The sequence below is a fragment of the Lagopus muta genome, chromosome 14, assembly GCF_023343835.1.
Source record: "Lagopus muta isolate bLagMut1 chromosome 14, bLagMut1 primary, whole genome shotgun sequence".
In the NCBI taxonomy this organism is placed as follows: Eukaryota; Metazoa; Chordata; class Aves; order Galliformes; family Phasianidae; genus Lagopus; species Lagopus muta.
The window spans coordinates 12530196-12555102 of record NC_064446.1 but is presented as its reverse complement, the minus strand read 5'-3'; the positions used below and the strand labels follow the sequence as shown (position 1 = coordinate 12555102).

The following is a 24907-nucleotide window of genomic DNA, read 5'->3' as shown; positions in this document are numbered from 1 at the left end:
TGTGAGCATCAGACCTGCAGCCCAGGCCAGCAGTCCTGAGCATGAGATGGAGGGAGAATGGGAGCATCCCTGGGTGCCACTCATCTCTTTGCCTTTTAGTGCCTAATCCAGACCTTACGCCAAGTGCTTCAGTGCAGACCGATTGTCTTCCTTCCCAATCCCTTTTACCTGACTTGCTAAAGTGCAAACAAACAAGACCAAATCGCCCTTACCCATGCCTGCCCCAAGTCAGGCCTTCCACATAACACGCCAGAGACACCTGGCATGTCCCTCCCCCCCCAGACACCGACGCCAACCTGTGCCAACATTGGCCAAAGGAAGACCTCTTTGTTCCCTCCCCTTCTTCCCCATCCCCAGCACTCCCTCCCAGCCTCCCTAGGGAAGAGAGGGGCGAAGCAGCCTGCTCCGTTCTCCCATCCACATTAAAGCTAAATACAGCACCAAAATAGTTACAAAAATAGAGTTTCGGGTCCTTTGGCCCAACTTCACTATTAATATTAGTGCTATGAAATGTCTGAAAATAACAACTGCTCTCTCTGTACACACCTTCCCCCCACCCCCCCCCTCACTGAGAATATTGCCGTTCGCCCATTTCTGTTGTGACAAGGCATCGATGTGCCCGAGTTTTAAACAGAATTTATGCTTTAACTCACCCAACGCTTCTATCCCCCGCATTATAAACAAACATGGCAGGATAGGGATGGGAAAACAGAAAGTGCAATTTGAAAAATCCTTCATCATTTCTAGTGGTCTGAATGGTATTTCTGACGCCTGGGACTCAAATCTTGCCAGGTCGTTTAAAAGGAAGGAAGGTACCTGTGACTGCTGATGAAGGCCCTGATGTCCTTCTTGGATTTTCCATTGGATGCTCTCTGATGGGGATGAGAGAGAGAATGTATTTGCTTTCCTCTATCCAAAAGTCATAAAGTTTGATCAGCAAGCTCGTGACTAAAAAAGCAAATATATAAAATAAACAACAAGCCACAGCCTCTTCCTTAAGTTTCCCCATCTATCTGGTTTTCTAAGTGTGAAACCTAGAGAAGCATAGAATTATTTTCTTGCCTTTTCCCCCCTTTTGTTAGGGCTTTATTTCCCCCACGTGCTTTACTGGTATGGCCTTTCTATAGCAAAAGTCAGGTAAAGCGTGATTGTGGTCGTTTCTGCACATGGAATTATGGATCATTCCAGTGACTTGAATCTAAGCTGTTAACAGGCTTTAAAAAAAGGATTTTTTTCATTGTTTTTTGATTGTTTTCTTTTGCGTTATAATTAAGCATGAATATATATTAATATATTACAGTGCTTGGATTGCAGCTGGAGCAATCCAAACCTTCCTATGCTGTAAAACTAAACCCCACCCTTGCGCTCCCCAACTCAAGAGCTTGTTTTCTCCTCCCTGTGCCTCTTATCCTTGGTTCACACGATTAAAAGTCCCTCCCAGCCCCCCTCCCCCCCTTTTTTTTAGTAGATATTGCCACATTCTTAAATTCATGCATTGCTGCATTGCTATTGCACATATATAAAGGATTGCTCTCTCCCTCCCAGCTGCACTCCTTCCCTCACTGGTTGTGCACATCCTCTCTGCGGACGATCTTGTAGATGATCCAGTAGAAAATGTTGAAGATGAGGAACGCCATGGGGAAGCCGATGCGTGAGATCTTGTCGATCTTCTTGGCTCTCTGGATGAAGAGCTTTCTCATCTCCTCGGGGGAGCGGGACGGCGGGGGGACCGGGTTGGCTGTGTTGTTGTTGTTGGCACCCTTGACAGAGATGCCATCCTTGGCTTGTAGGCAAGCTGGCCCCATCCCATAGGCGGTGAAGTTGAACCTGCCTTCACCGGTGTCATCCTCCTGGAACAGATTCAGCATGGGACTCTACTTAAAATGAGATATAGACAGTGCACCCTCGCTATAAGGCTCTCCGCTGACTGCCCCCTGCTCTGTAAGGGCAAAACACCCATCTCACACCCCGGCCTCAGCTCTACTGTACAACTCCTCAGGAGAGCAGCCTTATAGAGGGGTGCCAGCTGTGTGATGCACAGACGCAAATCAGGGGATCCAGGCACCCAGTGGAGAACTGGCTTCCACCCCATTCGTATCTTTGACGTAAACTTCAATGGTTTAAAGTACTGCATTTATTTTTTCACTTGCATCCCCTGGTTTGCTTCTGCCCCTCCCTCCCCCCACTACCATCAGCACCTTCTTTGCATTGCCCATGGGGTACCAGTATGCCCAGAAGGAGTGGGCTCCATGTAACTCATGCAGCTGAAGTGAGGCTTCCTGCAGAGTTACATGGATGTGCAGGCACCAAGACCCGTCCAGGAAAAGACCTTTGCAGGCAGCACACCACCAGCCTTCAGCCCACCTGCCTGCAGGACATCCCTTATCCCCAGCCCCTCTCTGCCAGGCCCTCTGCCAGGCAAGGAACAGACATGCCTTTTCCATGTGCCAGTGGTGAGACATGGCTCACTATGTTCATTCAAATTATTGAACAGAAAAAAATCCTTTATTTGCCAACCTAAAAGCAAGCTACTGCTTTTTGGTGGATGCCTTGCAGGCTTCTCAGAGCCCTATTTTATTGTATATGAAAATGTAATCACAAGGAAAATCAAGCATGGCTATGATAACACAACCTGCCCATCAGCTGCATAGGCAGGGCCAGAAACTCCAGGGTCTTGACAACAGGTCACTAAGGCTAATTGCTAGACCAATGGCACTAACTAATGCCACTTTGGCTGATGCATGCCATGTCCCCCATCACAGTCTGGTGTCCTACTGCTGTCATCCTGACCGCTTCCCTTTGATCTACCAGCTCTACATGCCTTTCTGCCCTGTCTTTTCTCTTTGCAGAGTGTCTTTTCTGGATGGCCCCAGCGCCAAGCGGGTAGCTGCATGGGATGGAGGCACTGTGCTGGCTCTGAGCTGGGCAAGCAGAGGGAGGAGCACATTGGTGTTATCTGAGCAAAACCAAACAAAATCTTTTTTTTTCTTCTTTTTTTTTTGGCAGGGTGGCAGGTTGTTGAGCTGTATGACCTACCAGCGAGACTATTTGTATCAGAGTTCTTGCTGAGACAATTTGTGCAGGCTTTGGATAGTTTCTTCCCTGCTCTGGTTGTGCTCCATCTGGTCGCTGGTGTCTGAGACAGTTCTTAAATGTCTTTGCCTCATTACGGTGCCTGGTTGGGAATATTGAGGCACTAGAAATCAGCATCCAGATGCTCTTGGAGCTGAGTGATCCTAGTAATTGAGTGATCCTGGGGTTGGCTGATCCTCGATGCTGAGCACCTAGCAATAACGAGAGCTGCTGAGAGCTTATAGACCTCCTCTTAACCATCACATCTCTGTTCTGCAGTTAAAAGTGAAACTTGCCTGTGCTGTTCCCTGTTTGCACAAACACGGATGCACTGATACAAAGATAGCTCAATTTTATCTCCCTAGCCATTGCAGTCACTGTGGCTCCCACAAGACCTATCACCCAGTAAATATGGATGTAGGTCAGGGTTCAGAGAGAGCTGTCTAATCAGGGTTTCTAGTCTAGTTCACCCTCTCCCTCCCAAGAGAAGGAGGATAAGGGGTGGAAAGAGCCAACTAAAACCTGACAACAGTTATTTTTAAAAAAGGAAGAAATATTCTTATGAACCATTACCTTGGGTCTAATTCTGAGGAAATTATGAAAGAAATGTGCCTGGATTCACTTGTGTTATCGCCAGACTGTGACACGTGGTCTGGGGTATTTTGCTGTGAAGAGTGACCAGTAGGTTCCATTTGGGGCAGATCTAATAAATGCAGTCCTTTCTCAGCCAGTATGAACAGTGCAGTGTCTCATTTGTTTTCAGCCAGGCATGCCCTGCCTGACCCAGGCAGAACTACTCAGACACATCAGGACGCAGAGACGGAGCAATTAGGCTCTCTGGCAGCTGTACTAATCCATTTACATATCTGCAGTCAGCTCCCAGTTTTTTGATGAGCCTGCAAACCTTGTTCATTTTGCTTTTTCAAGTGCTTTTGTTTATGCTTTGTTCCAATTAAAAGTGCTGTGAGATTAGGCAGGGATTGCAATAGCAGCCTTGCGTTCAGTGGAACAACTCTGAGAAATATCTTTTAAGCTCCTCTGTATAGTAGTGTATCCTTTCCCTCTTACTGTTTTATCAACAGCAGTCTAGAGTGATCTGCTTGAAACAGCAGGGCTTAGAGAGAGAGGATGCTTGAATCTGGATGAAGATAGAAAAGCACGATGAGTGGTTTTACTTGGTTCTACTAAACATCTTCTGACCAAAAGCAGCTGATTAGAGATGGCAGGATCTTCCTCTGAGCCGATGAAATTAATGGCTGCCAATGGTCCTATCTGTAACTTTGTTTTCCTCGTGTTACCCCTGGTCCTGGATAGACTAGGGCTGGTGATAAAAACTGATACTGCCACCTGATTCTACTAGTTAATTAAAGGCAGCTTTTAATTTATCTCAGTCACCTTTATGTTTCCTTCTAGTGCATCCTTTGGAATTAGTTTTTTGCTGTGCTACCTCAGCCCAAAAGCATGTAGAGTCCAGGCTGCAGGGGGTGCATGTCTCTGTGACATGTGCATGCTTGGGTTGGCGTCAGTTATAGCGAATGAGCATGGAGCAAGGCTAAGGCTGTGAAGAATGTGTATTTCTTCCCAGAGGAATTTGCAGTCAGTCTGAGCAGCAGAAGCTTTTGCAGTTGCAGATAATAGAGACAAAAGTGGTGTCACTTACCTCCAGATTAATGTAGACTGACTTGTTGGGGGGATGCTCTGTTATCCCTTATGCCTCCCCAGCCATTGCTGTGTTTTATAAAGAGGGCTTGGAACAGAACATCTCTCTGTTTCCTGATGAGAACAACCTTATTGGCTTAGATTGCTCAACTAACTAACAAAAACCAGTTTGCTAGACCCCTGGGGTCAGCAAGCTGCTAAAAAAGATAAAATTTATTGAGCTTGCCCTGCTCCTTGGTGCATGGCCCTCCTTACTATCTGACCATATACAGGGGACTTCCCTGGACAGTGGGCCATGAAGTGATGGAGAGAGATGAAGCTGAGAGAGATTCCAGCCATATCCTTCATGCCTTATGTATTACCTTATGATGCCTCCTCTTCCTTCTGAACCTGAGAAGCTCTTTGTGCTGCCGGGACACAAAGTTGACAGCAGCATACTCTAGAAGTGCAGAGAACACAAACAGCAAGCACACGGCCATCCAGATGTCTATGGCCTTCACGTAAGACACCTGTGAGTCAGAAGGGGAGACAGATGTGATAGCTAGTTCATCCAAAAGCCTTTTAACTTGCCATTCTTTCCAGTTGCTCCCTGGAACAAATCTTTAGAAGGATTTGGCCAAGCCATGCTATGGTTGACAATTGCTCTTGGATACTAAAGTCTGTCTCATTTAATATGAATGTATTAACAGGTGACTGAAATTTTTTATGTGTTATTCAGTAGCAATAATTCCATGTCTTCACTGTGATGGTTTACATGCAGGGAAAATAGTAACCCAAACTATGTTCATAAGAGTTAAATTTAGTGCTGTTGTGCAAGTACTATGATCAAGCGAGTTTAAGCCAGGCTGCAGCATGCATATCCATGTCTGCTTGTTGCAAGTGTTGTAAGGTGCAGAGCTCCTGGCTACTGAGACCTGAAATGAATCTTGGGGTGAGTATTTTCTTTAGGGAAGCTCTATTCCTTGTCATGGAAATTAAGTTAAAAATTGTATAGGAGGGAATTGGGATTTGTTCTGCTTGCCCTTAAACTGGAATAGTGCAATGGCAGCAGAACAACTCGTGTTGAGCAGGAGGATCTGTGGTGTTGCTTACACGTGTGCTGCCCCAGAAGGTAATTATTTTCACCCCTTACCTTGGGCAGTGATGCTCGGGAACCAGAGCTCTGAGTGGTCATAGTGAGCACAGTGGTGATCCCCAGGCCAACACGAGCGGGTGCAGCATCCATATTGATCCAGAAGGAGATCCAGGACAGAATGACAATGAGGAGGCTGGGGATGTACATCTGGATCAAATAATAGCCCATCTGACGCTCCAGGTGGAAACGAGCTTCTATACAGGTGAATTTGCCTGATAAGGACAGGAGACACATGGAAGGCTATTGGTAAGGCACAGTGAGCCTCTTGTTCTCAGCTCTCGTCTGGGGACCTTCCTCATGCTGCCTAGAACCAGAAGGTTTAGTGGAGGAAATAAACAGCTTTTGACCTGTTCTAAACTATGTATAACGTCAACATAGTAAAGAAAGATGTTGACTGTATATCATTTTTCATGTAAATTTCACCTGTTCCCCCACTTTAAAGGCAAAGGAATGTGGTGGGAGAAAAGGTCCAGACCAAGCATCCTTTAGCTGATACAGATGTTACTGGGGACAAGAGGATTCCACAGATTTGCTTTTTATTGACTCTTTCTATATGATTTTATTGGCAAAATATCTACATTTCTATATTGTATTTCCACGTTTCTATATTACGCTTCTATGTTTTATTCTATATAATCTCTATCAAAGCTTGTGTCACCAGACTGTTATCAGACATAGCAAGAGATTCTGGTAAAGCACAGTCCTGAGTTCCTCTCTGATGAATCCATGAGCAAAGGTTAAACAGCACTGACCTGTGTTGTAGTGTTTTGTGCAGTATCTCAAGTCTTTCTCTTCTTTTAGGATAAACTGAGGCAATGTCAGCCCATCAGCAACTTGCACAGCTCCTTTTTCTTGCCACTCAAATATTAGGTCATTCATTGTGTAGCCAACTATTGAGAGAACAAATATCAGTGTGAAATGCATACTAGACACTCATCTGGAAAGGGACACATTTGTAGAAGGGAGCTGGGAAATGGGGTCTTAACCTGGTGTTTTGGCAATGCTGTGAAGTGTGAGATTTAGGCTGAAGTAGAACTGCTTGTGTATATGGTAAAAGCTAGGGTAATGACCTGCTCTGGAGCTGTGGGGATGTTCAGTGTATTGTCTGCAGTAAGTCATATTTTCACTTGAAAAAGGGCTTGTTGAGCTGTTGTTTTCTCAAACCTGACCTCGTTCTCTGAAAGAAGTTATTCATATCTTTCCCTCCTCTGGGATAAACATCATGAACAAGGGGCAAATGTTCATCCACAGAGAAAAACATCCCATCTGCAGCCGAGAGCACTTTCACCTTTCTCCTCCAAACTGAAAGGCCAATGTAAATACAAGCGAGCCAGGCATCTCTCTTGGGACCTTATGAGATTTAGCTCGTCTAGGAAAAGTTACATGCTGAATGAATTGAAAATCCTACACAAACATCCCAATAGGATGGGATGAAATGCAACTAACCTAAGAGTAGGGGTCTCTAATCACACACTGGCTTGAGGCAGTTTAGAGGTTGGTTCTTGTATTGGTGGCATCTAAATTGGCTGTGCTCTCATCTGTTCTAAGAGTTTCCTGTCTCTAATTGTAAACCTTATTGCTGGCATTGGCTGAAAATGTAGATGCAGGTGATTGTGTGGTTTTTGTGGAGGGGGATGCTGGCAGGAAGAGTGAGAGAAACAAAGCTGAAAGAGAGCAGCCCCAGGCATGCACAGTGAGCAAACTCGTCCCAAAACTCCCCACCCGCCTTTCTCTTCCATACAGGGAGAGTCCAGTGAAGACTGAACAGGAAAGGAGTTGCAGGTGAGGATGGAGAAGGCATGGAAAGGGGAGAGGAGAAACACGTTGTCTCTCCTGAAAATGGAGAGGTGCATGGGACTCACAGCTTTCTAACTGCATGATGCATGTCTGTACATCCATGGGGAAGTTCTTCAGGTCCATGGGGCAGGCCAGAGTCAGCGTGATCCTGAGGAGAGAAGACAACAAAGGGCAGTGATGTACAGTTTGTGGTACTGATGAGGGAATGAACCCTCTCAGACGCCAAATGTTGCATACAGGCTGGTAACTTGTCTGGTGTGATGGAGGGAATGACTGATAATTCACTCCTTTCCTGCCTGTGCTTTCACACGTGCTGTTGGAAAGCATCAGAAATGCCAAGAATTTGGGTCTGTGAAATAATTCCTGGCAGGGACCGGTGGAACGGCAGGTGCTGTTTCACTGTAATATTATCTTGGACTGTGCAGAAGAGTGTGCTCCCACATCAAAGTTTTGCTGCCTCTGCCTTCATTTCTTGCCTCAGGCTCACAACAGTCTGGATTAGCAGTGAGCCCAAACCTGTCCTCTGGACCCAACATACATTTCTAGCGACTGATGCTGTTTGGAAATCTCTGAACAGAACTTTTCTGTATCAGAATAAACCAAGAACTTTGGTCAAGACGGCAGATTTCTGTGGGAGGAACGAGAGATGCGAATGTAAATTTCTGCAAGGAAAATGCCCTTTGCAACTCACTGTGGCAGTGCCTTTCTGGATTCCCACTGTGCCTCTTGAGTCCTCTAGCTTCACCTTTCCACTAGGTGCTGGCTGCATTTCCCATGGTAAGCTGTGATGCTGTGCTGTACTGCAATCTACGTTCAAAATGTTTGCTTAGTTCAACAAGCTGTTATGAAATGATGTTGATGTGATTCATATCAACACAAGCTGGACTTGTGTTATTTGATTTGATAATATGCCGTTCCCTAGATTTAGATTTAGATTAATTTTGATTTTTAGATGTATTAATGCATTTCAGACATTTAGATTTTTCAGCTATTTGCTTCGATGTAGAAATAGCAGAGTTTTTGGAAGATAGGAACTGATTTTTTCTATCAGATGTACGAGGGACTTAGCAAGAAGGAAAGATATTTTAACCCAAATCTTCATGTTGAGAGAAATTCTCTACTTGAGTTTAGAGACACGTTGTGACAAAAGATGTTGTGACAGAAGAAGGAATTGACTTGTTCACAACTTCTTTTTATGAAAACAACTGAATTTTCTGTTTTTAAACCAATATCTGGGTAGAAAAGAACCTCCATTAGCCTTTGTCTATGTTTTTTCATTGTGTCTTTGAAAGAGGACTCCACCTCTGATCAATGAGATATAAGCCTTGAATTATGTCGTTGAACAAGCTCTTTGGGAAGAATTAATATTAAATGTCTACCAGATATGAAATGAGTGACTGTGGCTGCAGCAATGGGCAGCACACACGTGCTGGACAAGTGTGTTCTGAGTAGAGATCAGGGAGCAAAATTCCCAGGGGTGTTTTTAGGTGAACCCAGTACTGAGCTTTGAGTCTGTGAGGCAAAGTCCACTTTCTTCCAAGAGCCTTGACTCTTGCTAATAGTCGTATTCATGGCAGGAGGTTGCATGGGAGGCCTCCAGTGGTCTCTTCTCACCACATTGCTATGACACTGTTAATGGATGTTCTCCTTTAAATATTACAGCTCAGTTCCTTTACCCAAAGGCATGCTCAAAGTGTCCACTTGCCTATTTTAGGGTCAAACATCAGGAATGTAGCTCTGCCCTCTCCTGTCTTTTTGGAGCTCTCCCCATTCAGTCAGCTCACCTGATGCTGTAGAGTACATTCCCATTTCTGGAGATTCTCAGCAGCTTGTTGTCTGTAGTAATCTCATGGAAATGGGCCCCTTTCTCATTTGCAAAAAACAAGTCAGGTTTCCAGATGGAGTCTAGCATAGAAGGGTCCAGGTCCAGGGAGTCATCTGGGTATTCATTGTACGCCAGCCGTGGATCATTCCATTGCTGCCGCAAGAAGATGTTCACCCTGTAATCCTGCATGGTGCAAACAGGGAGCAGAGAAACACAGTCAGTGCTCAGGGCAGATAAAAAATGCTGAGAAATGGAGAGCACGTGCTAAAGTTGCTCTCAAAATCAAATCCCATCTAGACCTACGTTCCCAAGTTATGGTAAGCCTTCTTTGTATTATTTCTCAGGGAGCCACTGATATTTTTAGCTCTGTAGCTTACAGCTATCTCACAGTATGAGCAGCTGTCTAACTCTGCATCACTCCATCACAGAACTCAGCTATGTGTGAAGTGTCAGAACCTCTAGTCTTAACCCCAGGGCTGCAGAAGCAATGTTCAGTTGTGGTTGTCATAAGGGCTGGTATCAGCAAAACAACTGTTGCAGAGGACCGGGGGAGAGGGATAGTGAAGCCAACTTCCTTTCAGCATTGAACCATCCCATATCATGTCTATCTATGATTCCTTCAGTCTTGTTTAAAAAAAAACAGAGACACAGTGACACAGGCAGCCCATGGAAGAGAGATGCCCTGTGTGTGTCTGGAGTGTTCCCATCTGGAGTACTGCATCCAGGTCTGGAGCTCCCAGTACAAGAAGGACAGGGAGCTGTTTGAGACGGTCCAGAGGAGAGCCATGAAGATGATCAGGGGACTGGAGCACCTCCCCTATGAGGACAGGCTGAGGGAGCTGGGCTTGTTCAGCCTGGAAAAAAGAAGGCTGCAGGTAGACCTCATTGCAGCCTTCAGTACCTAAAGGGAGCCTACAAACAGGAGGGGAATCAACTCTTTGAAAGGGTTGATAACTGCAGGATGAGGGGAAATGGTTTTAAGTTGAGGGAGGGGAGATTTAGGTTGGATATCAGGGGGAAATTCTTTACAGAGAGAGTGGTGAGGTGCTGGAACAGCTGCCCAGAGAGGCTGTGGATGCCCCGTCCCTAGAGGTGTTCAAGGCCAGATTTGGATGTGGCCCTGGGCAGTGTGGTCTGGTATTAAATGTGGAGGTTGGTGGCCCTGCATGTGGCAGGGGGGTTGGAGATTCATGATCCCTGAGGCCCCTTCCAACCCTGGCCATTCTGTGATACAAATTCAGTAACTGAGCCGAACTGATCGGAGCTGATGCCCTTGATGAGAGTATGAACACAGGAGGGATGTGCATGGCATCTCCTCTCTTAATCACGAGTGTTCTGTTTTCCCCTCTCTAACATTAAAATGCCATAAATGCTGCAGATTTTATGGGTTAGCCATCTTTAGCTGTAGCTGGTCCCCCAGCAACACACTGACTGATATCTACCTCACAGCCTTGTGTCTTACAGCTCCCCTGAGCTCTCCAGGCCAAGGCTGGCTGCTGAGGTCTGGCTCAGATGTCCTGGATGCTCTTGTAGACAATTAAACTCAGTTTCTGTTCTCCTTGGGTAAACTGCATGTCCCTTTTCTGCTGAATTTCACAAAAGAAAGTGAGCCAACAAATTGAAATGGGGAGAGGACATGCCAGCTATCAGGAGAGGAATGAAAATGCCATGTCCATAAATTAATTGACATTTCTAAGTATAGAAGCAAGCTATCTCTAAAGAGCAGCACATATTAAGCCAATTTCACTGGCCTATCCCAAACTAATAGTTCATATCATGATTAAGGGTTTCTTTGGTGCCTTTCTTATACTGATGTACTTTGAAGACTTCTATTAAGAGATGGGTCATGGAAGGGCTCTGATGTGCTTGCCAGTGTCTAATACCTGCTGCAGGCACTAGGATCTTTTTTTCACTGAGACAATGCTTGGCATCTGTGAGGAGCTTTCTGATGTTGCCATCAGATCTGTTCTTTCCATCTGGAGAACGCAAGGCTCTGGATTTGAAGAGTTCATTTGGAGGAGAGTCTGGCTGATACTGCAGCCTCTTGTGCTCACTCAGCTATGAACCTACAGCTTCTGGTGTGGGAGGATGTGAGTTTTGCAGATCTTGTCACACTGGAGGGTTGGGAGATGAATTGGGTGATTCGCTGTTTTGGACAGGGAAGTTCATAGCCTATGTTCTGGAACTCTGTTTCAGACCACTTAGTGGCATCTGCGTCCTCAGAGCAGAGAAGCTGGTCATGACATTAGTGATTGTGACAACAGCAAATGGACCAAGGATTTGATGCTAAAAGGAGCAGACTTCTGAACATGTGAAGAGTTGCAACACTCTCTCCTTCTGCTGACATTCCAAATGTCACCTTCATGAGTCCTAGTGGCTCCCTCTGACTTAATTATTCAGCTCTGTCCCCCCCAGATAATGTGCCTTGAGAAAATGTGAATAGCTGCGGACAGCTAGGAACTAAGATCTTAGTGCAGTCATGCAGACCTGAAAGAGGAAAGCAACCCTGAATCTCCACTTCCCAGGGCACGCAGCAGCTCCTTAAGCAACTTGTATACTTTCAATTCTCCCTTTTCTGTGCGTAAAGACCTGCAGCCATTGCAGGCAGGGGAAATCAGTGTCACTGACCTAATAGGTAGAAAGGGAAAGGTTGTTTTGCTTATTCAGCTACAAATAAGCTAGATGCAAGCAGGTCAGCTCTAGATGGGGGTTTACGTCATGTACAACACAAATTAAACTCATGTTTGGAAGCAACTTCAGTGTGAGCTGCCCAGAAGTGTTCTCAGCCTGATGGAGTACTGGAAGGGGGGGAAAGGAGCCAATCCCTCTACAGTGGTCTGTTACTGCACGCAGGCTTTGTTGCTAGACTAAAATCACTGCTTTGGCTGCAAAACTTGCCAGAAGAAAATGAAAAGGTGAGAAAAGAGATTCAGTGTGGTTCGCTTTGCCACTACAGCAGTCGTGAGACCATAGACAACATCTGCAGTGTGTCCTCTGGCTGCGTCCTAAATGGAAACACTCGAGAGGCATGTTGTGAATGTGAAAACTGCACCGCGCCCTTCTAGAGGCTGCTCAGTTGTGTGTGTGTGTATGAAGGTCTTTATTCTCATTACCTTTATTCCACAATCCTAGCCTGGCCATGGAGAATGGTTTTCTCCTCATAGACAGTTTTCCTTAATGGTAGGTAGCTGAACTGTGCAGTAGTAGTGGAGATGTTGAGCGGCCTTTTAGATTTCTTGCATCCAGGCTTATTTAAACACAATGTGAAAACACACGCTGTGATTGCAAACTGGACATGACACTGCCTGAGGTGCCACCATAAGGCATGGAGAGCAAATATGTAATGCCTGAGGCTGTGATGCAGCCAGAAGTATGGGCTGTACCAGCCAGAGGATCCTGTGTGTTTAGAGCTTTGTGCCTAGGCCCTGCAGTCAAGCTGAGAGGTGATGAGCTGGATAACGCTCATTTTTTGGCCACCTGGAGTTATACAGCATTTCTCCTGGATGCTACTGTTTGAGATCTTAGTTAGCATCACCAAGAAGTCCACAGTGCGAGGTGATGGACAGTGCAAGCCAATTTCTGATGTGAACTTTCAAGCAGAAAAGGATTGAACTGGGGATGCAAACTCAGCACACACACACACACAAAAAAAACCTTTCTCCATTTCCTTATCACTTGAGCCCCTCATTTGTGTGCTGATCACATCCAGGCATTGATTACTTTGTGCAGCTCGCTCCTCTGGCAGGCTGGGGAGCAGCAAGCCTGGCTTGTGATGGCATCCAGCTTTGCAATACGGCACAAAGGCCTTCTGCTTCCAAGAGGGAAATGCCACAGGGCAGGAAAAAAAATAATTGAAGCAATCAAGGTGTTCGATTTGACAATGCTGAAGTGAAATTCTTCTTAGTGGCCTCACAGGGAGCCAAGGAGATGGAAGGTTATTTGAGACCATTCCTTGCCAGGTACCACGACCATGGAACCCGCTGGGCAGTGTGTGACAGGCTGGGGAAGGGCTGTGAGTGGAGGGAATGGAGGCTGCCAGGGAACCCAAAAGCTTTCAGTCCCTGATTCAGACTCGGCATTGTGCTGATGGAAGAAACAGCCTGAACTGAGCAGAGCCTGAACTTCCTCAGGTGAATTTCCCACCTGGCTGGCAGAGCACAGAGCCTGTGTTCTCATGGAGGTAATGGCTGGGTTAATGAAGCCCTGATAGCCCCACACAGCTGCAGCTGGTTCCAGATTTGCAGTGGGAGCTGCCTCATGGCTGTAGGAGGCTCTGCTGAGGAGGGACTGCTGCTGGATGGAAAGTAAGTGCATGGTGAGGGGCAGAAATCGTGTCTTGATGTTTCATAGGTGCATTTTTTGGTGCTGGAAGCTTTACTGGGCTTCTCAAGCAAGCAGGGGAATCTCCCCCCTCGGACTGCTGGCAGCAGCCTGTGCTGGACCTCTGCTGCTGTGGGGATAGTTAATTATCTGATTGGGAAGCTCATGTGCAGATGTCTGTGGACAAGTATTTTGCATTTGGACGGTTGCAGCCTTTCAATTCTCCTGTCCTTAGGAGATGCTGGGAGAGCAAATGTGGCTGTGCTGCAGCTGTTTGGAAGGTTGCATCTGATTTGCTCTTTTTAGACAGGATGACTATGGCATGAAATAAGCAAGGGTAAATTTGCATACGTGTGCTGTGTCTGAGGGAGACTGTGCTGATAGTTTTGTAGCCTTTTGTGAGCCCTTTTAAAAATATGGGATGGGGAGGAGTTGCTTTGAGCACTCAGTCCGGCTCCTGACAACTTGAGGTGATGATATCCAAGAATATTTCTCCTTCATTATGAGCCTTCATTGTAGAGAAAATATTCCCAGCTGCCTAGGACAGCTAGATGTCTATGAACAAAACTGAAATTCCACAGGAAAAGAGATCAGGGGCATCACTTAATTCCAAGACTTTTGTTATAGCAGGAAATTTGTTAGATGAAGCACTCAGATAATCCTGAATTGTTTATTTTCTGGCAAAAAGAGACTGTTCCCTGGGTGCTTGATTTCTGTTTCATTTTGGAATGATTTTGGTAGCTTTGCTATGGGTTTCCTACTCTGGTAAGAGTGGGAGAAAAGTGCTTTTGTTCTTTTTCTTTTAGTTTGCTTTTAAAATAAAAGTAAGCTGATAAAGTGGATGCATCCTCTGTTTGTCATCTGGAGTCCCCTGCTGTTGGATGCTCTATTGCAGTAATGCTTTGGGACAGAAGGAGGCTGTCTGGACCCATCTGCCTTCTATATCTGGTAGTGTCTTTCTAATAGATGCACTTGTTTGGTTCAGGGAGATGTTCCCAATTATATGCTCCCTTGTCCTTAGAGCTGAATGCAAGCAAGGTTGATGAGTATGCTTTATGAGCCACAATTTAGCATAAATGTCCCATCAATTATGGGCATCACTAAAGGCTTTTATGGTTGGTCTGCAGCTCTTCAGGATGCTGAAAGGTGTTTACTTCCCTTGCTTTAATTCGGGTTTCTTTTGGGGATTTCAATATGGTGGATGACCCTTATTTTTTTCTGTTGTATTTATTTTCTCCTCTCTTTGCCAGAGTTTCTAGAACTCCATTTCTTGCCCAATTCTTTTAGAATTTCTGTGGAACAGAAGCCAGCTTTCTGCACTTGTTGGGAGCTCCGTGCCTTCTCTCAGTTGCAACCCACTGCCTCCCCTCTGAGGTCTGTAGACCTTAAGTGTTAAATTGCTTGCCTACTAATAAAGAACATGAGCTCAGATTAGATTGTCATAAGACAGGGTAGTTTTACCCTACTGATGACAGGCTCTTGCACTAGTAGTGACCATGCCAAATGCTTGCTTCATTCTCTACGTGGAATTCTTTCCTCTTCTAACTCCTGTGATGCTTTAAGCTGTAAAGGAACCTTCACCTCCAACCTCTCTAACCTTCTGCTTGGTGATCTCATGATTTGGAAGATTCAGTTGCTGTAAACTCAAATACCAACAGTAGTGTTTTGTGTAGGAACTAGAAGTGCCGTTACTGATTAAAGGTTTTCTCTAATTATATTTGTGGCGCCTATAAAAATTTGTTTCTTCCTGAATCTACTAGTGGAAATTATAGGATGATGCAGCATTCCTGGACCTGAATGCAGCCAACATTTCGGTGCCTAATGGCTGTGATTTCTTAAAACCACAAAGCTGTTCCCTCCCTTGTGATCACTGAAGCAGTTTGGTGGAGTTTTATTGTCATCAGTCTTGCAAGTCAGTGATGGACTTTGTCCTTCTTTATGCACTGAAACTTCTTTTCTCCCCTGATTTGGTTACTTGTTCCAATTCAAGTGCTCCACAACAGGACCTTCCTCCCTTCCAAAAAATGCTGGTGGGGAGCTGGCGTTGCCTGTTGGACCTGCTGCAAAGAGAGCCTGGCTTCTCTGCAGGGTAAATCCCAAATTAGCAAATCCTAAAGACTGCACTTATTCGCTGGGTCCTCATTTTTAAATGCTTCAGTACTTGTGTTGTCTGTGTCCTTGTCAGCATTTACAAGAGAGAACACAGTCCCCAAAGAAGTGCATTATATCAGGTTGTGTGCAGTGTTGTGTCAGCCTGACATCTGGACTAGCTTGTCAGAGCTGGCTTGGGTATTTCTAGACAAAGCAATGTGCCCAGAGGGTGCTCTTGGGTTCCCATGGGAATTTCTTTTTACGGAAGATAGAATAAGAAATGGGGGGCATCTGGAGAGGATAGCAAGACCCTGCAGCATGTCTTGGAGGTGAATTGCATTTCATTCTTGTGCTACTTCATGCTAATTTGATGAATCATCCTTCTTGCAGGGATGCTGTGGCATCTTTGTATGACAGCTCCACATTAAAAAACCATGTCACTGTGTAATGTGCTCTGTATGTTTCACAGGGATCCCTTGTGGGCCTGCCGCTCTCTCTTGCAGTCTGTGGGTTTTCCCTGCTGAATTGTGAAGAACTGCCTGTAACATCATAGAGTGTATCTAATAAAGCAGTAAACTGGGAACGGAGGTGTATTTCAGTTCTAGTTCTTTCTCTTACGTTGTGTATAAATCCAGGAGTCCACTTCCCATCTGTAATCTCTGACATTCTGCAACCCACCTAATTCTTTGAGCTTGGACAGAGACGTGGCCATTTTATACTCCTGGGACTGAACTCCTCCCACCCCAAGCACTGCCAGAAGAAAAGCATGAAGAGTCGTGTTAGAAGAGACTCATAACTGTGTGTGTGTGTGTGTGTATAATAGCTGTTGATGTCCTCTGACTGTGGTGTGCGTTACAAGGAACTTGTAGCATCAGGGGTCTGACCCATACGTAAGGTCTTTGTTCATGCTTTGTTCAACCACTTCCTAGATAAAGAATTACCAAAGTGTAATTAAACACATATTTCTGGATTATCTTTAATTAGCACAGAGCTAAAGTACTGCACCTCCAGAGCTTTTGTTTGCTGTTCACTGATCATGTCACAACCAATCTTTAACAGTTTTCAGATGGAGCAATTATCTCCTGTTCTCCCGATTCTCTCCTCCTAGTGCCTTGCCAATTAGATCAAGCTTTTAGCCACGTTCACTAATTTTGCCTGAAGTTGGCCTTAACTTGCAAATATTGATTTAAGAGAAGGAAAAAAAACTTCTGCTAGGCAATGATTTTTCTCATGTCTCCCAGAAAATCCAAACCTAGTGATTCTCATGATCTTTGCAAATATGGAATCTGTTGCAGACTGGATTTGAATTCAGCTGTTTTTCTTTCATTTAAGAGATTTGAATCAATGTTCTGTGATCTCTTTGATACAAAGCTGCTGCAGCTGTCTTGGAGCTTGGAGTCTTGGTCAAGGTTTTAGGAAAGACTTCGCTAGTTCCCTTTTTTCACCTTTATACTTTGCCTGTGCAATGTTTTCATAGAGTTGTGAATGAACCATGATCTTAACCTGAGAGAAGTGCGTGATGGCCAGGAATTTACTCAAACCTCAGGTAAACTTGGGAATACAGAGACATTTTCCTTCTGGTTACACTAAGGCAAAGGATGCTGTGTTGGCTGGGAGTGCAATGAGGCCGAGCCAGTAGCAGAACAGCTGTGCTGTGATTTTTACTTACCATAGTCGTTTCTGCAATCGAACCAAAGCTGTTGATGAAAATGTTGCAGCTGACATTCACTGGTGGGCCTGCATGACAAATACAGATTGGAACAGCACTTCACTGTGTGCTTAAAAGACAAAATATTTCCACTCTGCAATATCGAAGCTTGCTGTGGGGCTGAGAGGTGAGGTTGGGAATACTGTGTGGATGACCTGGCTGAGTCTAGCCTTGGATCTGACGCCAGTTTGACGTCAGGCAGTGCTCTTGCTTCACCTCTGCTCCACTGTTTGGATGAGTGTTTATATACCTCTTCTGTAAACTGTTTTGATGAAAATGAATAGATCACAGCCTGGCAGGACTGCTTTTTAGATATCTTGACATTGCTGTGTGGGTGCTAAGCTCACCTTGAACATGATGGCACTGGAAAGAGCCAACAGACTACTGAATGGCACTGGTGTTTAGAGCTCTGTCTTTGTCTTTCCCTCTGAATGTCCAGATTAGGACCCTATGATCTCTATAGACCTGGTGCAGGACTAAGCAGTGTGCCTTAGGGAAAAGGTGGGGCAGTGCAGCTATAATCCCATGTGGTAACAGTCATGTTTGCTGATGCTCACAGCTGCATGGGAGATTGCCAGGATGTGCCAGCAGAAGTTTTCTGGCTGTCCTGTTTTGGGTGAAGGTAATGCCAGGTTTTGAGCCATGCCTCTCTTGAGCCATGCCTTTCTTTGCTTTTAGAATGAGGCTTTGTTTAACCTGTACACGTTAGGAAAGTCAAGGGGCCAGTTATAGGATTCAAAGGATGTAGTTAAGGTTTGGGGGATATCAGTCTGTTTGGCATTGGTATCAATGAATATGAATAACAATGTTGCCTGAGAAGAAATAGATCTGTGGAAATTTGCAAAGTGGGAATTTTTAGATTCTTCCACCATCCTTTACTGGGATGGTGTCTGCATCTCAAACATGGCCTGATGGCTCTGCAGTACTCGGGGAGTAATGCTTGCCTTCTGAGGCCACATCTGCAGTCTGGCAGATGCTGTCAGATGAGATACTTCTAGGGAGCAGGAGAGCAGATACTGACCTGACCGGGAAGCAGGAGGCAAACACACCTATCCCCTACAGTCCCAAATGCTCTGCAGGAGATATGAAATCATACAGCATTCATTTGTGCTTTAGCAAGAAGCTTGTGCCCATAATCAGTGCAAACTTCTTCCTGTGTGGAAATGAATGGTGTGCTTGGAGCTTGCTTTGCTCTCCTGTTTCCCTTCCCCATCTCCTGCTTTCGCCTCATTTAAAACTTCGTGTCCATCCCCTGTAGGACTGAGGCTGCAGCCGTGTTACAGCAGTGCTTTTCATGGCTTGGGATTTTCTTGATATGAGTCCCAAGCAATCTGAGCACGTTTCTGTCTAACCAGCTCCCAGACAGCTTGTTGCCAGCTCAGCAGCGGCTCCCAGGGTGTGCAATCTGCTCAGTTCCTTCTCCAGATGATTAAATGCAAGCATGGGCTAAAATATCAGATACAAAATGGTGCCTGTTTCTTCTTCCCCTGTTTGCTATCCCTCCTATCCAACTGGCTTGTGGCAGGCCTGCTTTTAATGAGCCGGTATAATAAGGGTCTGGAGCTAATCAACTCTTCTGCTGGCAGCTTATCCAGCAGCTGAAAGTGAACATCTGACCAGGATTTAGCACTTGTCTTATGCCTTCTGTAATGCTCAGGAGGAGGAGGATGCTTCTCTGCATCCAGCTTGTGAACTATAGAAAGTCAACGTACATGTGGTTTCCCTTCCTAATGGCCTCAGCATAAGAAAACCACTGAGCTAACATCCTCAATGAATGCACATGCCTGTGCCTCTGGTATACATAGAAGATTCTGGCCTTGTTTATCCTGATCCCGTGCTGCTGTGCTACAGTGAGTCTGAGCATGGACAGATCTCAGTCCAGTGCATGGATATCAGGAAAAAATTTCTTCTCAGGAAAAGCAGTGATGCACAGGCTGCCCAGCAAGGTAATGGAGTCACCATCCCTGCAGGTGTCTGAGAGCTGTGGAGATGTGGCACTGAGGGACGTGGTCAGTGGGGGTGGGTTGGGGTTAAACTTTGTGATCTTAGTGGTCTTCTCCAGCCTGAGTGATTCTATGATTCTATGGGGCTGGATCCCTCCTTGAGACAATACAGATCCCCCTTCAGCACTGTGCTCTTCATGCTGCATTCACTGTGAGCACTTGGCAGGTTGAACTATTCCTTTTCTTTGAAATTATTTTTTATTATTTATAGGAGTTTTTTTAGACAGGTTTTTATTAGGCTCTAGGAGCTTTCCTGCCTGCCATGGAGGCATAACCCCTGTGCAGTGGGATGTGGTTGCAGAGGCATCCAAATTTCCAGCAGTGGGGTTAAGGCTATTACAGCCCTTGTTCTTTGTCTCACACCCCCTGGGTCCAGGTCTGTCACTGCCTGAGTTACTGATTTAGAATCATAGAGTTGCCCAAGTTGGAAAAGACCACCAAGATCATCCAGTCCAACCATCTGCCTAACACCAGTATTTCCCCACTAAACCATGTCCCTCAGTACCACATCTAAATGTTTCTTGAACACCTCCAGGTGTTCACTGAACTCCCCCCACATCCCCAGGCAGCCCATTCCAGTGCTTGACCACTCTTTTGATGAAGAAATGTTTCCTAAGATCCCACCTACAACTCCTCTGGTGCAACTTGAGGCCATTCCCTCTAGTCCTGTTGCTAGTTAGATGGGAGAAGAAGCAGACCCCACCTTATCACACCCTTTCAGGTAGTTGTAGAGAGCTATAGGATCTCCTCTGAGTCTCCTCTAGGACTTCATCACCTGTCTTAACAAGAAGTCTGGATGCACTTTCCTTAGTTCTCAAAATGTGAATCCACAACTAAGTTCAGCCTTCACAGCACTTTAGGAAAATGCAATCTTTTTGTTAATTTTCCTCTCCCCAAAAATCAATCTGATAGGGATCTTTGGTATTATTTTCATTTAGATCTAAGCCATTAAGATGCCCGTATGAGTTATTGATGGTTAATTTTAACGACGTGCTTTGAGAGCTGCAACCCCAAGCTCTGTAAAACACCTCCTATACGTCCCATATAAATTGGAGCTTGATTTATGGGTGGCAGGCTAAGCCAGCAAAACTGCCCTGTTGGGAAGGTGCAGTTCACAGAAATAAAACTGAAATTAAATTATCTCAAATAAAATTGCAATACAGATGCCTTCAGCAAGATGATAATGTACACATTTCATTAAATATTAAAGTTTAATTTCTTCTTTGTGCGTGCATATTTTAGTAACGGTTTTCAAAGTATTTTTAACTCTCTGTGTTCTAGACAGTGCTTTCTCTTGCCTGGTTGGTTACTAGGGCACAAGCTTCCCATCCTGCTTTGGATTTAAAAGCCCAGACTGGGGCTTATTGTTTAAAGCTGGATGGCAGGTGCTGTCACCACGATGAATGGTTCCTGGTACTGTGTTAGCATGGCCAATGACTCCTCTGAAGGAGGAGGGTTTGGTGGCAAGGAACAAAAGAAAATGAAAGAAATGAGCATTGCAGAATGCTGTCCCTGAAAGCTGGCTGAATTCCTCCAGAGCTGATGGGAGGGATTCCTTCTGGCTCCTGTAGATGTAAGAAGGAAGCTTCACAGAAGGTGCTAGTTCTTTTCCTAACCTACAAGAGGTTCAGCTCGCTGCTGGTCACTGCTTGGACTGGCAGGATCCTCATCTCTTTCTGTGTTGTTATCTAAGTATGGGTACTGTATGTAAATTTGTTAAAAGGCTGTTTTCGTTCTGAGTGGAAATAAGATGCCTTTTCAGACATCCACAGGGCATCCATGTGCCAAATCTCTCATTATCATGCTTCTTATCATACTTATTCCATATCAACATATAGGTACATCATGTTCCGTATTCAATCAGTGAGGTATTCATGCAGTCTGCAGTCACAAAATGAAACAAATCCACAAGGCAAGTGTTGTTTTGCTGTTAGTTTTCTTGCATACCTTTGAAATTCGGCCTGATCCTGGCATCATATCCTGAAGTCCGCCCCATCAGCTTATCCAAGAAATCAGAAGGAGACATGGGCTTGGGAGCAGATCGTGCTGCTGCTTCAGCTTCTTTGGAAGCTGCCAGGCTGTGAGTAGAAAGAAAGAAAGGAGTTTTTAATGCACATCCCATACTGGGGAGTTTTTGGGGTCCAGAAACAGAGCAGTTGGTATCTTACTCCCACAGTGAGGCAGGATAGGTACCCACATGGATTCCTAACGAGGCTGGTCTCTGCTAGTTTGCTTGCCCAGCCCAAACATCTCTGAATATAGAATCCCAGCTGCCACCAAAATAGGAGAGAGAAAATAAGTGGAGAAAATCCTTTTGTGAGTTTAGGTACAGCTCCTTGGCATGCCACTAAATTACAAATGTGAACTTTGGCACTGAGCTCCACAGGAAAAATACACTCTGAGATTAGCCTTAGGCAGCAATTACTGCTTAATTACACTGCAAATAGCAAGGAGCGTTTTTGTTACCCAGTCTAATTTTCTAAAGGCAAGTAGGGTTGGAGCAATCTGGAATTTGAAGCATAATGAATGTTGTATGATTTCATATCTCCTGCAGAGCATTTGGGACTGTAGGAGATAGGTGTGTTTGCCTCCTGCTTCCTGGTCAGGTCAGCATTTGCTGTTGGATACAAAAACACATTCTATGGACCAGGAGTTGTATGGAATCTGATTCTGAAACTGTGCTTATTTCAGGCTGAGAATGGAAGGGAATGGAATCTTTTGGGAAGTTATATGGTTCTAGAGCAGAAAGACAGAAGCTAGTAATTTATATCTCAAAGGTGAAAATCTTTCCCTCTAGAAGCCTGATGGAGGCTGCCTGTGTGTCTTCAGACTAAATGGGAGCCTGCAGGTCCTGCAAGGTGGTGATTTTGGCTTAGGAGGTCTCCTGTGCAGGAACAAGTGGCCCCTGGTATGAGATGTCTGTCTTCAGTCTTGCTGGAAGGTTTGACTTCCAAGGCAGGAATAGACACCATTTGGTTCCTGCCCTGTGGATATATGGCTTCTATGCAAACACAGATCTCTTCCCAGGCTGAAACTGTGGTGTAAAATTATCCAGATTATCAGACAAACAAATAAAACTCCAACTAACCAAACAACAACAAAAACAACAAGTGACTCGCCAGCTGTTAAGACAAGATTTGTCTCTGCTTGTGGGTTCAGATGCCTACTTCTGGCTGAAGCCTACATGAGGTATTGCAATGCACGAACCTAATAAGTCAGAGAGCTGCTCTGTAGGAAGTGCAGTTCACTGTTTCATCCTCTTCAGTTCCTGCTTTTTAAGTATAAGAGCTGTTTGGGAACTGCTGTGGCTGAGCAGCTGAGAGGCCTAAGCATGTTTACAACAGGCACAGGTAGTAAGCTGCATCATCCTCTAGTCCTCTTGCAGCATGAGAGAATCGCTTTGGGAAGTTTTGTGTTTTCTGAGGTGAAAACACTGAGGAGACTGCAGAAGTCAGGCCCACTGCCTCTTGGTACAGTAGTGCTGAGTACTGACATGAGATCCACCAGAGGAATTTGGAGATAGTTTCTGTGTGTGGCATTAATGTGACTCAGCTCTCAGACCTATTGGTACAACGCCAATGAGCTGAGGCTCAGGACGCAAATGTTTTCTACGTGAGCCTTGACAAGAGCATTTTGAACCAGCAAGTTCTAAATTGGATGTCAGTAGTAACATGTGTTGCACTGGCTCTCTTTTCCAGTATTAGCAGATGATGACTTGTCAACCCACAAATGCAGGCTGACTTCTTGCAAGCTGCTACTGTTAGAGTTCTCCAACCCTTTTCACTCTTCTCTGCTACAAAGGGAGATAAATTCCAGACAATTTCCAGTGAGGGTCTAAAGCTAGGATGTCATTTACCCTTGTGTCTTCACAGCTTATTCCCAGACTGAACCTTATCTGAACTTAGCTGTTGCACACTTGTGCTGGGAGTTGGTGTGACAAAGTGGGGATCTAGATTTTACAATGGCCACGTGACATTTCTTGCCCCCATCTCTGCTCTAAGGGCTGAAGCAAAGCCCAAGCAATGTGTTCCAGGGATAAATGGGGTTGTGGAGTGGGTGATTGTTTTATTTTATTTTACTTTTTTTTTTTTTTTGAAGAAAGAAAACAAACTGGTGCAATTGATTTGCAAGCATATAGGAGGAAAGCTGGGAGTGGGAGGTGGATCAATACTGGGCTTGAAAGCTGCATTCCAATAGAGTGCCTGCATGGCAATGAGTCCAGAGAAAAGATTTCAATTAAGCAGCAAATGACTTGGTAACCAAAAAGTCCTGCCACTTCAGCAGCAAGATGCCAGATAGTGCAATACACTGATTTCTTCTCGTTAACTCTAGGCTGGATGAATGATGGAAGTGGAAAAAATGGGGGTGGGGAGCAGGAAGAGAGAGTAACCTTTAAGTGCAAAAAAATAATTAAAACCTGCAGTTCCCCTGGCATTTGTTTAAAAAAGAAATGAGGTGGAGGAGCGCAGGAAGGGGTGTTCAGCTCTTCTGTAAACTCAGTGTGTGAGAGCCCATGCTGAATGTGTTGACACTGCTTCAAATGAACGAGTCTGCTGGTGCTTCTTGGGTGCCATTTTCTGATTCTTTCTGTAAGCAGAATTAATTTCACAGGCTCATTTACTGCACGGAAGTGTATGTCTAATAAATTTGATGCCTGAGTGAGGATCACTCTCTCATAGCCCCACTGCTTTTTGCAGCTTTGTGCACGTCCTCAAGAGCAGTTTCTGTGAGCACCACTGGGGATGTGCTGGAACTGCCAGGAATGGTTCTGTGCCTCCTGGTGTTTGTTTTAGGAGCTCTGTTGACTTGTGTGTTGTACCGCAGTGACCTAGGAATGATAAGTCCTGAGTTTTGTCCTGTTTGTGTCTGTTTACTTAACGTTTTCCTAAAACTAGGGGTAACAACTTCCCCTCAGACTTGACAATAAAGGATGAGGTTTCCAGCAGCAGATAGGTGCATCTACATTCTAGGTCAGCCATAATGATATAAAACAAGAGGCTGGCCCACCCCACGATCATTTGTAGAGATGAGATGTATGTAATGTAGCCCTGGAATTTTCACTCTGGGTGTGACAGTTGGGATTTACAGCCTTCAGAGCAGCTCAGAAAAGCCTTCAGTTCTGTTCTCCTCCAGATCTGTCCTGGCCAGGTTCTCCCCTGGGAGCTTTCTGGGGTTTTCTCTGTCTGTTAGTTCATGCGGAAGCGCCATTGGAAGTCCCCTAGGACTGGTCATCTCCTGGCCTGACTGAGATGAGGAGATGGAAATCTCAGTGATTAGGAAATTACTGATGATGAAAG

At 45.1% G+C, this 24907-nt stretch overlaps 1 protein-coding gene across 2 annotated transcripts in view; it reads right to left on the bottom strand.

Annotated features, from left to right (window-relative positions):
* Positions 1-1481: 1481 nt before the first annotated feature.
* GLRA1 (glycine receptor alpha 1) overlaps positions 1482-24907 on the bottom strand; it is a 36817-nt gene continuing 13391 nt past the window's right edge. Inside the window, exons 2-9 of one of the 2 annotated variants that reach the window (XM_048960484.1) lie at positions 21558-21688; positions 17569-17636; positions 9448-9671; positions 7729-7811; positions 6619-6756; positions 5864-6078; positions 5094-5240; positions 1482-1874 (exon numbers count right to left, since the gene is read on the bottom strand). In XM_048960484.1, the coding sequence (XP_048816441.1) occupies positions 1560-1874; positions 5094-5240; positions 5864-6078; positions 6619-6756; positions 7729-7811; positions 9448-9671; positions 17569-17636; positions 21558-21688 (1321 nt within the window). In that variant the 3' untranslated portion in view covers positions 1482-1559. The remainder of the gene's footprint in view (positions 1875-5093; positions 5241-5863; positions 6079-6618; positions 6757-7728; positions 7812-9447; positions 9672-17568; positions 17637-21557; positions 21689-24907) is intronic. The other variant, XM_048960485.1, reaches the window with a different exon arrangement.